The 14,755-nt window shown below is 39.6% G+C and overlaps 1 protein-coding gene across 1 annotated transcript in view; it reads left to right on the forward strand.

Moving 5' to 3' along the window:
* The window catches only part of ric1 (RIC1 homolog, RAB6A GEF complex partner 1), a 49,401-nt gene that overhangs the window by 26,485 nt on the left and 8,161 nt on the right, over window positions 1-14,755 (forward strand). The window contains exons 3-12 of the mRNA XM_083563942.1: window positions 2,496-2,575; window positions 5,223-5,330; window positions 5,841-5,983; window positions 6,127-6,263; window positions 9,324-9,415; window positions 10,226-10,314; window positions 12,437-12,581; window positions 12,753-12,801; window positions 13,182-13,319; window positions 14,107-14,265. Coding sequence (XP_083420068.1) covers window positions 2,496-2,575; window positions 5,223-5,330; window positions 5,841-5,983; window positions 6,127-6,263; window positions 9,324-9,415; window positions 10,226-10,314; window positions 12,437-12,581; window positions 12,753-12,801; window positions 13,182-13,319; window positions 14,107-14,265 — 1,140 coding nt within the window. The remainder of the gene's footprint in view (window positions 1-2,495; window positions 2,576-5,222; window positions 5,331-5,840; window positions 5,984-6,126; window positions 6,264-9,323; window positions 9,416-10,225; window positions 10,315-12,436; window positions 12,582-12,752; window positions 12,802-13,181; window positions 13,320-14,106; window positions 14,266-14,755) is intronic.

Here is a 14,755-nt window from a genome sequence, read left to right on the forward strand (position 1 = left end):
GAAAGGACTGACAGTTCTGCTTGACAGCATGATTGCTGATGAGTGGCTGACTAATTCAGTCCTCCATTATTTCCCCATTATTACAGTAGAATCCTTTTTTTCTGGAAGAACAGAACTAACACACCCCCCGATGTTTGTTGTTTTTTGTTTTCCCCCCTCTTTTAGACTTCGTTTCAAAGTGCTGTTCTTTATGCTTTTGTGAAACTACTGCAGAATTTGCCCATCTATAGCCTTATCCAGATGGCACTTGTTTTACACTGCGGGTGATTGGGTGATGTGATGGTTACTGAAACATCTCTGGGATTTAAAACCCAGTGAACCAGTTATATTTACAGACAACATGGAGCATCTAAAAGATGACGCACAATTATTCAAATGATGTTTTTAAGAACACACACTGATTCTGTCCGAAACGGTCTTCAAATAAAAGAAAGAAAATCACATCCTCTTATCAGATAGTGTCCTGAAATCATCTTAGGTTAAAATCACACTCGCGTCTCTCTCTGATAGTATAATGTTGCTCATTGAATCCAATACATGTTTTTCTTCCCCGGCTTTTCCAAATGGGCATTGCTTTTAAACTGCGTTTAATACTTAACGCAGAATCAAGAACCTCGCCATGTGGGTGAGCTTTACTTTCTTGCCCATCAATCCATGCTACAGTAACTAATCAGGGATGTTTGGGAGCTCAGACATGTATACAACTGCAGAAAGGGCTTTACTCGGCGTGTGTGGAACTGTCATGAGATGTAGGACAAGCAGCAGATTAGATGATATACATTGGTTTCTTTTGCTAGACTTCAGTCTTTCCTGGTTGTATTAAGATGTTCTATGATGGGGTTGGAAAACCGGGGAAGCAGGCAATGTGTTTTAATATCTTTTTGGTTTCAATTTGTCCTTGTCAGTGGTATAATTTCTTGCACTTGTATTCTAATACCTATGTGGTTGAGTGAGCCCAAATCTCCACAAGCACACTTCAAAATCTGCACGCTCCAGCAAAAATGTAAGAAAACATTACAACCAGACATGTTGTTATTACGCCAATGATAGCAGATGTGACTGAGATGCGAACACGTTCTATAGATGGACCATGACATCGGCTAGAAGTAGTCTAGCGCTAGTCTGACAGCATGGAGGAGACAGTCTTCATATCAAGTGTAGACTTCACATCTTGTACTGAAAAAGGGAACTAATGTTTCTTCACTAGGTTGGAAATGGTTTGCATTCAAGAGGTCGGATATCCAACAAACTTCTGTAATTTTGTAAATATGCCGAAAGTCAGTCGCAGCCGTTAGCAGCGAAATAAATCTGTAGGGATGGACAAAATTTCAAGATGTAAACAATCCTACATCCAGGTCCAGCGGTGTCATTTTCCAATACTATTTCATACAACAAAGTCACCCCGATGACTAGAAATTTGAGATGCGCAGTGTTTCATATCGCGAAGGACATCCTATACACCCCCTTCTTAAAGCAAGGATCCATAAAAATACTTCACACCATTGATCCGTGATGAGAATTGCTGAACACCACTGCTAAAACGTGAAAAAGTAGAATAGCTGTTCGGAAGGATTTTTATTTCGGCAACGAGTGACCCGCGCTGTAGTTCGCTGTAGTTCTTCAGCCATACGTGAGCTTCGTACAGTGCATTATATTGATGCAGAATGGAAATTCCAAACTGTTTGCCTTCAGACATGTTACTCTCCAGATGATCACATTTTAGAGAAACAAATGGTCAAGGATTTAAAAATGCATTGGCCTTTTGGGAGCTTGAGGAGGATCACCAGGTCTGCGTGACCACTGAAGTAACATGATCAAAGCTGAAAAAAGAGAAGGAATGTAATATCTTACCAGGTGGGGTTCAATGCAAAAAATAATTGAGAGGGTTTTGGAGCAAGAGAGCCATAGCTCATTTCCTGGGATCTGGATTTGGCAAGGCCTCAATGACATTGAGTCAGTAAATAAAGCTGTAAGTCCTCTGCAAAAGATCACTGATGGATTGTCGGCTAAAGCATACGTGAGCTTCTCGTACCTCAAACCACTTCTTCACCTCTTTAACAGCAGAAAGCACAAAAAGCACAAAACATACAAAGAGCACAATCCTTGAGCACCTTCACAATAAATACAATGACCCTGACCCAAACGTGATGGTTCCATACAACTTCTATAGAACATGACACAAAATGTCATTAAAAAGAAACATATTTGTGGTCTTTCCTCCGATGATCTAGATTACATTTTTTTGTCTTATCACTCAGCCCTATTCATTAGACATTAGGTGTGTGTGTTTGTGTGCACCAGCCTGAGGTTCTGTCCCACGGGAACAGTGATTTGTGCTCCATTGTGCTGTATCGTTTGGTTAGGACGTGTGCGTCAGTATGTATCAGAGTCTGCTCTTAATTCTTTAGCGCGTGTGTGTGTGTGTGTGTGTGTGTGTAATCCACACCAGCATGTTATTTATTCAGTCCCTCATCAATAATTAGCTTTTTTTCCAGGCTGCTAATGGATACGTGCTGCTGTTCGACATCATCGGCGGTGGAGATGAGAAATATCTGTACGAGCCCATCTATCCGAAGTGAGTGATCTCTTTTGCTCGTGCATTTCTTCCACGTTTTTAAAAGCGTTGTAGCCCAAACACACTTATTATGTGCATGCATAAATACAGATTCACTGCACTTAATTTTAGTAGCGTGTACACACACTGGGTGGAGATGTTTTATAGCTCTCAAGCACTCTGCATTCCCAAACACATAAGAAGCTTGCTGTTTTGTAACATAAATGTCATTTACGTGTGTGTGTGTGTGTGTGTGTGTGTGTGTGTGTGTGTGTGTGTGTGTGTGTGTGTGTGTGTGTGTGTTTGTTCATCATTCAACGATGCTTTGGAAAAATGTGAATAGTAATTTTGTCTCCAATGTTCCATAAATCCTTGCAGCCTGCAGTGGGAGAAAACAAATTCGATTGCATGGGAACTAGAAAAATAAAAGCAAATGTAGACGCAATGAATGAAAGCAGTCATTTACTGTATGAAGCAGTTAGTGAATTTAGACTATAGAACATCAACCCCTGACCATAAAATCATGTTCTTTTTGAACATCCTATTCCATATTTACTTCCTATTTGCTGTTAAAATAACCTCCACTCTTCTGGGAAGACAAATTTTGGATTGTGCTTTGTGGAGTATATCGCTTTTTTGGCCAAAAAGTCATGGACTGATGTAGTTGAGGTGATGAAGCCTGGGGGGCAATCATTGTTCCAATTCATCCCGAAGGTGATCAATAGAGTTAAGGTCAGAGCTCCAGTCAAGATCTTCCAATCAAACCCACTATATTCTCATGGAGCTGACTTTGTGCACAGAGACATGGTCATGCTGGAACAGGTGTCCCAGTGCTTTTGTGAATATATTTATACAATAATCCAATCAGGCCATCATTTAAAAGTCTACATAAAGTTAAACTGTATTGTAACTGTGGCGTGGTTCTTGATGCGGACGCGCCGATTCAGGCTACGTCTGCACTAATCTGAATTCAAGTCGAAAACGTCCACAAGGTCGTTTTCAAGTCTTTTCCCAGAAGTTGCTCATACACATCGAAACGTCTAAAGGCATTTGCGTCCCTGTACTGCACGTGAGCAAAACGTAAGACACTTAAATATGCGTCAGTTCCCCCTGCCGTTTATTTACCTTCCGGCTTTTTGACGCTTTGCAGCAATGTCTACATGCACAGTCACGTGACGCACCAAAAAAGCGTCATCTCTTTTTGAAGGCCTCCGTTTTCACAGTCCACACTCTGATGTGAAAAACAGCTTTTTTAAATGGTACATTTTCATTGACTAAAATATCCCTCTCAATGTGGACGGAAAAACAGAGAAAAAAATATGCATTTTCAAACGAGTGGTGGTGATATTAGTGTGGGCATGGCTTTAGTCTACTTCCGATTCTCACAATTGTTAAAACTAGTGTGGTGTTAATGGCGAGCGGGGTCAGAGAATTGCCAGATTGGTTGGACTGACTTTTAGTTCTCACTCTCCAGTGTTGTGTATTGTTTATAAACTATAATCACACTTTTGATGTTACCCAAATGAGGATGGGTTCCCCTTTTGAGTCTGGTTCCTCTCAAGATTTCCTCCTTATAACATCTAAGGGGGTTTTTCCTTGCCACAGTCACCATGGCTGCTCATCAGGGATAAATGCACATCATTCACCATAACTGTTAAATTCTGTAAAGCTGCTTTGAGACAAATGTCTGTTGTGAAAAGCGCTATAGAAATAAACGTGACTTGTCTTCGCTTGTTTAGGTTGACAGTAAGTCTGTTAACTCGAGCAACCACTTGCTACAATCATGCTGAGCAGAAAAGCATCTTGAACTTGTAGCACAATGTACATGCTGATTATTGCAGTTTAGATGAAAAAAGAATATTGTTATTTGTTTAGATATGACTGTCATAACCGCACTGTAGTTTAATCTGATACATAACTGAAGCCCCACACACACACTTCTCTGGCTCTGAACTAAAAACATCCTTATCTTTCTTTTGTGGTTTTCTTTCTTTTCTTCTCTTCTTTTCTGCTTTATTCACTCACACACACTTGCTGATCTCCAGTTTTGCAGTGTCCACACACTCCTCTTACCCAGACTCAGAGATCTGCTTTCTCCTTCAGAAGTTTTCTTTCAAACATCAAAAGAAGTGCTGATATTTCAGTTTCACGTCCAGACTTGTTTGTGTATCCATTTACTATCTCTCTCTCTCTCTCTCTCTCTCTCTCTCTCTCTCTCTCTCTCTCACACATTCTCTGTAATAACTTTTCTTCACTGATTTCAAAGTTAATGCTTTATCCAGTAACACAGGAACTTCTCAGTCTGATGCTGACAACACACAGTAAACGCATCTTGTCCTAGTTCAGATGACCTGAAAAATCAGCTGCTCAGATTGGAGACTCCTTCCACATATTTACATATTTATTTACAAGCAGGATTTCCTCCATACGAGTCCTTGTGACTTACTTACAAGATCTTAAACTGTCTTAAATTTGACTTTGTGAAAGCTGCAGAAGCAATGGACAGAAAAAGATGATACAAAGATACATTGATTTTTTTTGTTTCGTTTTGTTTCAAGTTTCATTACTTCATGTGTGTGTGTGTGTGTGTGTGTGTGTGTGTGTGTGTGTGTGTGTGTGTGTGTGTGTGTGTGTGTGTGTGTGTGTGTGTGTGTGTGTGTGTGTATAGGGGTAGTGTGCGTGTGAAGGTTACTCCTGGGTACAAAGAAGAACAGTGTGCTCCAGCTCTCAGTGTGGAAATGAAGAAACCAGTTGACCTGGAGGCTCCAATTACCAGGTATATATATATATATATATATATATATATACATACACACACACACACACACACACACACACAGATTGATGTCCTCTTTATAAACCTTTCACTGAAAGAATCCACATGTAGAGATGTTAATCCACGTGGGTGCATTGGTTATGTGTGTCCCTGGTATAACTAATAAAGGGTCTGATTTGCTCAATGCCCCTCAGAATGCCTTTCTGAAAGATCAGGCAAATAAAAACGAATGTAATATCCCGAGTTGCTTGTCTGTGGAGGCCATGCTGCTGTCCACTGACTTAAAGCTCATTCAGCCACACAAATCATGTTTTCCAACAAGGACAGTGACTTCATACCCTTGAAGCTTATAGTTAACAGCTAGCACTAGTTTTTAGTTCAGGTCACATGAGCTGTAGGATTGTAGGTGTGTTCCTGTAGCCGTCTCGCTCTGTGATACACTTGTTTACTGCAACATTGTAAGATTAGTGTAACAATCATGTTCGGTCTTTCTTTCTATCTCCCTCTCAGTCTCCAGTCTCTGCAGGAAGATTTGTTGGTATGTACGGCTGATGGTTATCTGCACATGCTACACTGGGATGGAGTGTGTAACGGCCAAAGAGCTGTGAACCTCAGCACCATTCCTTTCTCTCTGGACCTGCAGTCTTCACGCGGTTAGCTTTTATTCATCCCCCACTCAACTCTTACAGCTGATTAGTATTAAAAGCCACGTGCGATCCGTTTAATAATCCTTCACCCCTTTACAAATGTACACAATTTGTTCACGCAAAGGGTGCTATGTGTTTGTGTGTTTTAGGTGGGCCGTGTTTGGATCTAAATGGCATCCACATCCAAGAAATGGAGTACTGTATGACGTTGGACGGTTTCGCTGTCGTACTCGATGACGGAAGGCTCGGCTTCATCACGCCGATCGCTAACCGGTTCCCCACCGAGGTGAGAGTCTGGAAACATCCCCAGAAAATGTCCCTCAATGGGACGGCATTTGATGGATCAGTTAACATGGACTAACCCTGAACTTTAGAATTAAAGGGTTATGTTTACAATTTTAGGGTTGTGTCGATACGATGCAATGGAAGAAATATGATGCTATGCAATTCAATTAAAGCAAATCATAGATTTACTTAAGTGCCTTCTGACTTCTTACACATGGCCCCTTCACAAACAGGCCTTTGTAAAATACACACTGAACGTCCAAAACCACACACACTCCAATATTACGTTGGAGCACCTCCAGCTTTGGCTGTGGCATTGTTTCGATAAGCTTAGTCAGACTGCTGCGAAAAGTCTTCTCCAGCGTATCTTAATGATTCTCAATGGGGTTGAGGTCTGGACTCTGTGGGGGGGGGGCCAATCCATGTGGGAAAAGTCTCATGCTTCCTGAACCACTCTCACAATTCGAGCCTGATGAATCCTAGCTTTGCCATCTTGGAATATGCCTGTGCAATCAGTAAAGAAAATTCATTGATGGAATAACCTGGTCATTCAGTATATTCAAGTAGTCAGCTGACCTCATTCTTTGGGCACATAACGTTGCTGAACCGAGACCTGACCCACTGCAGTAACCCCAGATCATAGCACTGCCCACACAGGCTTGTATGGAACACATTACTGTAATATATATTGCAGTGTATACTTTGAGTTTAAGTACATGAGGTCAACTGTGCAGTGTAATGGAGAGTGTGTTAGATGAGTGAAGAAAAGAGTGCAGGGTGAAGTGTTTGGAAAAGAGTGGCAGGAGTGATTTGTGACCGAAGGCTATCTGACAGTGGTGAGACCGGCTATGTTGTATGGATTAGAGACAGTGGCATTGACAAAAAGACAGAAGGTGGCAGAGTTAAAGAAGAGATTTTGAGAGAAAAGCTGAGGATGGAGGAAAAGACGAAGACCAAGGTTTATGGAAGGAAGGAATGTAGGTTCGAAAGAGGCATACGTAGAGGAGAGAGTGATATGGATACGGATGATTCGCTATGGCGACCCTGAACGGGAGCAGATGAAAGATGATTGCAGTGTATACTTGTTGAAGAATGATGATTTATATTCTTACTATCCAGTTTCACCCAGAGAAAGAATGGCTTCATTTTTGAGGTTGTTGAGTTGGTTTCTTCGAGTCTGGCTTGCTCATTATAGATCTCAATCTCCAGCTGTATTTCTGTGAAGCTGCTTCTTATCTGTGTTACACATTAAATTAACCATATCGGCTCATCTTTAGGCGAATAGACAAGCAGTATTGAGAAGTTTTCACTTTTCATATCGAATGTCTCCTCACTCTTTTCCTCATCGATCGGTTTTAAGTTGACCAGGGATTTTGCAAGAGGGTGAAAAATTGAAGGAGCAGCTTCTTATTTGTACTGACTTGCGCCTCAATCACTGTTTTTGTTTGTTTATCTATTTATTTATTTTACTCATTAGAAACTATGGAATCTTTTTTGTTGGCATTTCCTCATTCAGCTTTTGTGGATTTGCCGGTAAACACTTCCCTGACGGTGTCGACCGTAGCCTGCCTGAAATTTTGTGCAGATTTCACTATGTTCGTGCTTCACATGCTTTCTGTAACCACACAAACAAAGGAGAGGGGAAGTAAAAGCGGAAATAAGAAGCAAGTTCGCAGTCACAGATGCAAATCGAGATTTATAGCATGCAAGTCCATGTTATAAATGCTGTGCTGTCAAGCAGGAATGAGAGCTTGCACATGCACTCAGGTCATGGATTGCAAAATCAAAGTCTAGTAGATGTCCATGCAGAAGGGTTTAAACTCCTCGTAGAAATGGCTCACGTGGTTGTGATGTGAATGGTAGCGTTCAACGAGTAGCACAGTAGCATTCAAGATGCAGTCGTAAGTACAGTGGTAGTGGTACAGACCCGTACAGTTTGTGTACCACTACACCCCTGTGTGTGTGTAGCTTGTATAGCAGTATAGATTTACTGTCCTCTGAAAGTATCTCAACATGCAGCCATTGTTAAAATAGCTGGCAATAAACATGAGTACTTACTTTAGTTTTAATCTATTTCCTGACATGGCATATTGATATATTTATTTCTTTTCATTAAAGAATTCTCATTCAGCCCATCAACCTATTTCTTCTCACTGCGTGACTTTTTCAATCTACCACTGGCGTATCATTTCCTGACTTTCACACACCACAGACGTAGGCTAGTTTACGGAGCTCGTAACGAGCAGGGGCAGAAGGCAATAAGAAGTATGGGGCTAACGTGGATGAGACAGAGGGAGTCAGCGATGTAAACATGACCGAGAACAGAGACATTCCTGATCATCATCTTCTCTATGCTTGTGTTCTATATGAGGGATGTTCAGCCTGGATACATTCATTAGATAACAAAATTTCAAATTCTTTTATATTAATATGATGTGAGGTCCAGTTACCAGCGTGACACTAAAACAGGTAGTGGTAAAGGCCACTCACGATCTTCCACTCCAACCTATTTAATCTACATGAAAACTGGCTTTGTGTAGCGTTTAACATTTATTCAGCTAATTTTACTTCAAAAATGGCACTTTGTAGTCTTCGAAATAATTTTATAAGCTCGCAAGGGAGCTTCATTTTTCTCTCTCTTTCTTGGTCTTTCTCTTTCTTTCTTTCTCTTTTTTTGTCGTTCTTTATTTATTTATTTATTTTTCTTATTTTTTTTATCCGTCTGGTTGTTTCTTATTTTCTTTTCATTCTTTCTTTCTTGTTCATTTGTTCTTTATTTTCCTTATTTTTTCCTCATTTTTCCCTTCTTTTTTTCTTGTTCATTTGTTCTTTTCCTTTTTTCTTCCCAATCTTTCTTTTTCGTTCTTGTTCTTTCTTTCTTTCTTTCTTTCTTTCTTTCTTTCTTTCTTTCTTTCTTTTCTTTCTTTCTTTTTTTTCTATGTGCATTAACACAGACAGTAATTGCGGTACCTGTACTTAGTTGCAGATGTGTAAGAGTTAGTGTGTGTAATTAAATATGTACTTGCACTAATACTAATTATTCAGTGTTTTCTGTGTGCAGCAGTTGCAGGGCGTGTGGGCAGCGGATGTGACCGACGGCACGTGTGTCGCCGTGAACAACAAATACAGACTGATGGCTTTCGGCTGTGCGAGGTACGATTGTTTGGAACAATGTTACTGTTTGTGTTCTCTGCTTGCTGCTTACTTTATTAGAGCAGTTACAATGAAGATGCAAATCAATCTAGACAACACACTTGCAGAAAGAAATGCCCCAGATCACCATATTTGGCAAACAATTTCCCGTTAAAAAGGTCAGTAGCCTGCTCGTGGCACTGCTCGAGACCCAAAAAGATGACCCTCACTGATGATGAGCTTCAGATGCAGATGCTTTCTATCCATGAATGTTGAGTAAACATCTTGGTGGACTGTAAGGAAGTAATTATAATTATTTGCTGTACTTTTTCATGTATCCATTTGGGGGGACTTTAACTTTCGCTACATTTCAAAGTCAAATTTACTTTCGTCTCTACCGCGAAACCAGTCGTTCCTTTTTATTTACAAGCGGAGAAAAACTTAACTGGTCACCTCACAGCAATCCACCGATCGGAGTCGAGCGCACGCTCTGTTTTCAACTTGTTTTGATTGGCGTTTGGTTGTATAAATGCTTAATATTTTCATACGCTGAACAGCAGATGAAGCTCGCACCTGCCAAATGTCACAATCAAGGAAGAGCAGTAACAGTTCAAGGCTGAAGTGTATGAACGCGAAACATATTTTGTTTTAAAGGTTTGTTGACAGCAAGGGCATTGCAGTGGAAAGCTTGTAAAAGTTCCTCGGTGGATTAGATGAGAGTATGAAATCGAAGTGTGGTGTTAACATGGAGATTGTGTCACATAAAAAAAAAAAAAAAGGACACAGACATTCCTGAGACATGAAGTAAATTATTGTTGTGTGTGTTTTTAGTGGCTCCGTGTTGGTCTATATGATCGACAACACTACAGGATCTATGCAGCTGTCTCACAAATTGGAGTTAAGCCCCAAACACTACCCAGGTAGGTAATTTGACTATATACACACACACACTTCCTGCAGGTGCATATTGTGTGCTAGATTCTCTTGTTCTTTGTCTTTTTCATTTCTTTACAGATATAGAAGTATAGACACCTTACTGCCAAACTTACTCTATTACACATTCACCAATTTCAATATGACTTGAGTATCTGATTTGAACATTACTCGAGTATTTGACTCGTATTGAATGTAGGCTCAAAGGCGCACCAGTCCTCAACACCAAATTAGCGAAAAGCCAAAAATGTTCTAAAATACAAATCAAATTGTGTTTGACATCAACATTGCTTTAACCAACACAACAACCTCTTCATAATGCCAGAATGAAACGAAGATCGAACAAGTCGGTCAGAAGAAAAAGAACAGTAGTAAAGAGATCTTTCAAAAAGAGACGTTCAATTAACAAATCAAATGACGGTATAATGTCTCAAAGTAGAAAACCATTAGAATTCAATTAAAAAATTAAAGTAAAGTAAATAATGTTCGACATGGGAAAAAGCACATAGTGAAAAGCATGTTCAGAGCTGACTGTGATTTAATGCACCCCTCAGTCTGAGAGAGGGCTAATATTTTTATTCAACACAAGCAAAGTTTTTAATAGTATATTTTAGCCCTTTTTAGAAGCCAGCAGCTTTGGAAAGTCGCTCGCAGGCAGCAGATGTGGGTATTGGAATGTTGGTAATTGGTAACGGTAATTGTTTATTAAAATATAGTGGAGTAAAAAGTACATATATTGAATTATAAAGGTAGTAAAGTGTCCAAGATGCTTATACTATACTAAATTAGCAAAAGTATTCGGACACCTGACCTTCCCTGCCATATGTGGTGGTTTTTCAAACTGTTACCACAAATCTGGAGGCACACAATTGTATAAGACGTCTTTGGATGCGGTAGAATAAAATTTTGCGTTTGCTTGAACTTGAAAACCAAACCTGTTCCAGCATGGCAGTGTCCCTGTCCAACAAGTGAGCTTCATGAAGATCTGCCTTACATTGTTTGCAGAGGAAGATATTGAGTGGCCTGATTTAAAGCTCTGATCTCAACCCTACTGAACACATTTGGAATGAACTGGAGTGCTGACTGCCCCCCAGGCCTCCTCCCCCTACATCCGTACCTGACTTTACTAATACCCTTGTGGCTGATGAACATAAATTTCCACAAGCACAATCCAAAATCCATTGTTTCCATGCCATCAGCTTGTCAGGAATTTGTTTCCTCCTCCTGCTGCTGCTCAACCTCCTCAAGCAAAATATGGAACTTTGGATGCAAAATCACTATAAATTTTTCAAAGCATCTTTTCAGTGATTAATCCAAATCGTACACACATCCAATACAAGTGAGTGTGTTATTTTGTAATAAACAGAATACCAGCTAATTTCCAGCATTATCCCTTTTTCAGTATAATTCAACTTAAATACAATCACTTTAAACAATTTTATAGTATGTTAACTTTTGCTACAGTCCTGGAGGATTAAATCAGCAAGTAATGTAATGTCACTTGAGGTTTAGAAACAAACCCTGGACAAGTTTTTTCATTGTTCCACCAGTTTCTAAGGGCAGTTTCTCAGAAAAACAATTTGAACACAATATATTTTAGTGCACAATGTCACTCTGTACTACCGCCACACCACAAAGCAATTGCAGGTTTGAACTGAATTAAATTCGCATGTGACTGTTCATACTGCATTCATACCAAAGCGAGTATTCTGCAATTGAAGTCAGAGAATGGATAGGCTAGAGTCATAAGTAGCTACAAGGCGAGTGGCAACCTGTATTCTGATATGATCGGTTTGCTGGGGGGTTTTTTTGGCGTCTTGCTGAGCTTATATCTGACTCATTTACTGATAGCCCAGAGCCGTAAACCTGGCAGGGTAGTTTTATTGGTTTATAGGTTTTTTTTTATGGTGTACAGTGCTGCCCTCTAGTGTATAATAGGAGTTGAACACCTTGCACTTTCTTTTGGGTTTATCAGGTACTTTCTGTTGTAATGTAAAAGGAAAATTTTCCTTTTTTTTTTTTTTAAGCATAGTGTATTTTATCTGGGAAGTAGCATAACCAGCGCACAATGCTTCTCTTATTGTCCTGCTCTCATTTTCTTTTTTGCAGATATCCATAATAAAACAGGTCCAGTTAAACTAATCCATTGGTCTCCGGACTGCAGCGTCATCATGGTGACCTGGGCGTGTGGAGGTCTGTCTATGTGGAGTGTGTTTGGAGCTCACCTGGTGTGCACGCTCGGAGAGGACTTCACGTTAGTCTCGCACACGCATGCACAATTCCAAAAGATAAACGGCAAATATGACATTATAGATTAAAGTGTTGTGGTGCAGCATACAGGATATGTTTTAAAGCAGCTTTACACAGATAACGCGGTAATGTGTTGCAATGTTTTTCCCTTTTATAACTCTTTTTCTCTCCTCAGGTATCGATCGGATGGCAGTAAGAAGGAGCCGTTAAAGATCAGCTCTATGGTAAAACCTCTCAGCGCTTTTTAGTGGCCCGATATACACCAAATAAAATACTTTTTCATAAACACCTGCGTTATTTAACTCTCAGTCCCTGCTGCTTTAGTCACCCTGTTTTGCTTATTTTATCCTTTCTAATCTGTGTGTGAGCGTTGAAGCTATTCAGTGTTGTTTAGTAAACAGGAAACAGATTAGCCGGTTATATAACCTACATTTTGATGATGTACTTGGGAGAAATAAAGGAGCAGGAATGGAAAAGCCTGAGTAAATGCAAATGGCTGTTGAATGCCCTTGCATATATATATATTACTTCATTACATGCTTTTATGAATATACACAAAAAAAAGTTACTGTGGTATCAGTTCCTGCTTGCATCTGCTTTTCAGAGCTGGGGAGCAGAAGGGTATCACTTGTGGGTGATTGGCAGCATGGAGGTGTGCACAGAGCAGTCTGCACAGTTAAAGCAGGCCTCCATCCTGCAGTTTCAATTCATCAAGAGTGCACTCACAGTCAATCCCTGTACGGTAAGAATATCACCATATCTAATATAGCTTTCCTTGCTGTGCTGCCTTTCCCAGTTTAGTCAGTATTACAAATGATATGTTCTGACCACCAGATTATTAACACTGTATATGGTAAGTAGCTGGATTTATTATTATATTTCCTGCAGCACTGATTCCCGTGGGGTTTTTTTTGTGATTAAATTGGCACAAATTAAATTAATTCAGTAAAACTTTAATACAATTAAAAATGTAATTTAATCATTTACATTTGTTAGACCCTATTTGGGTAATGCAGATTTATATATATATATATTATACGTCAAATAAGTATTGTATTCTAAGTAAAAGCCCTTTAGTACGAATACACCCCTAGTACAAATGTTAGGTATCTTCCAAATTTCCAGTATACTCATGGTACATTAAACTGCAGGACTCCAAATATCCCCTGTACTGCCTTAGTCAAGACTGCATAACATCTCACAATACTCACCTTGATTCTGCCATGGAAATGGCCGCGATGATGACATGGTATTAAAAACAAACAAACATGACCCAACCAATTATCAAGTATTAATCAGAAATCATTTAAGTCTTGCAAAGCATGCAATGTCATTAAGTTTGAGCTAGATTTAAGGCAGCTATATTAGTCTTATCGTTTACACTTATCAACTACTTAACTTCAAGTTCAGGCTTTATCAACCAAATAACACTTGTTCTGGTGATTTCTGATGATTCAATTACAACCATCAGAATTTGAATGTAGATTGAAGTAGTCTGAGTCTCTCTCTCTCTCTCTCTCTCACTCTAGAGTAATCAGGAGCAGGTGCTTCTCCACGGTGAGGATCGACTTCTGATGACGTGTGGAGATGCCGTTCAGATCCACAACCAGGAGCAACACTCAGCACGGAGCACAACACACACACAACTCAGCACTTTACTGGGACACAAACACTGGCACGTAGTGCAGGTACACACAAGTAAACGCACCTGCCACACCAACAGGGTCTACACTGTTACATACATGGACCATTTAAATATATGAGCATATACTCGAAGAGGCAGCTAAACACACTCCATGCTCTCTCTCGCTCTCGTTTTGTTGCACACCTGTATTTACACACGCATTATTTGTTTAACACACTTTAAAAATCTAAATGCATGTATGCTCAGATTGCATCACTTTATTTAGAGAAGTATCACATACTTCTCCTTCTTTTTCATTTTTATTTGCAATACACACTTGGGATTTATGACGATCATGTAATTGGTATAAAGCAAAATAAAATTTAGACCGAAAATAGTTTTTAATGTCATTTTTAAATAAAATAAAATTATTTGATATTCATAAAACACTCCATTTTCAGGCACAAATAAATATGAAACAATATTGATATGGCAGAACATATCATGATTCATAATTCTGTGTATGTTCTCAATCCTTGTTAAATGTTTCTGGT

This window comes from Silurus aristotelis, assembly GCF_946808225.1.
Source record: "Silurus aristotelis genome assembly, chromosome: 16".
Taxonomy (NCBI): Eukaryota; Metazoa; Chordata; class Actinopteri; order Siluriformes; family Siluridae; genus Silurus; species Silurus aristotelis.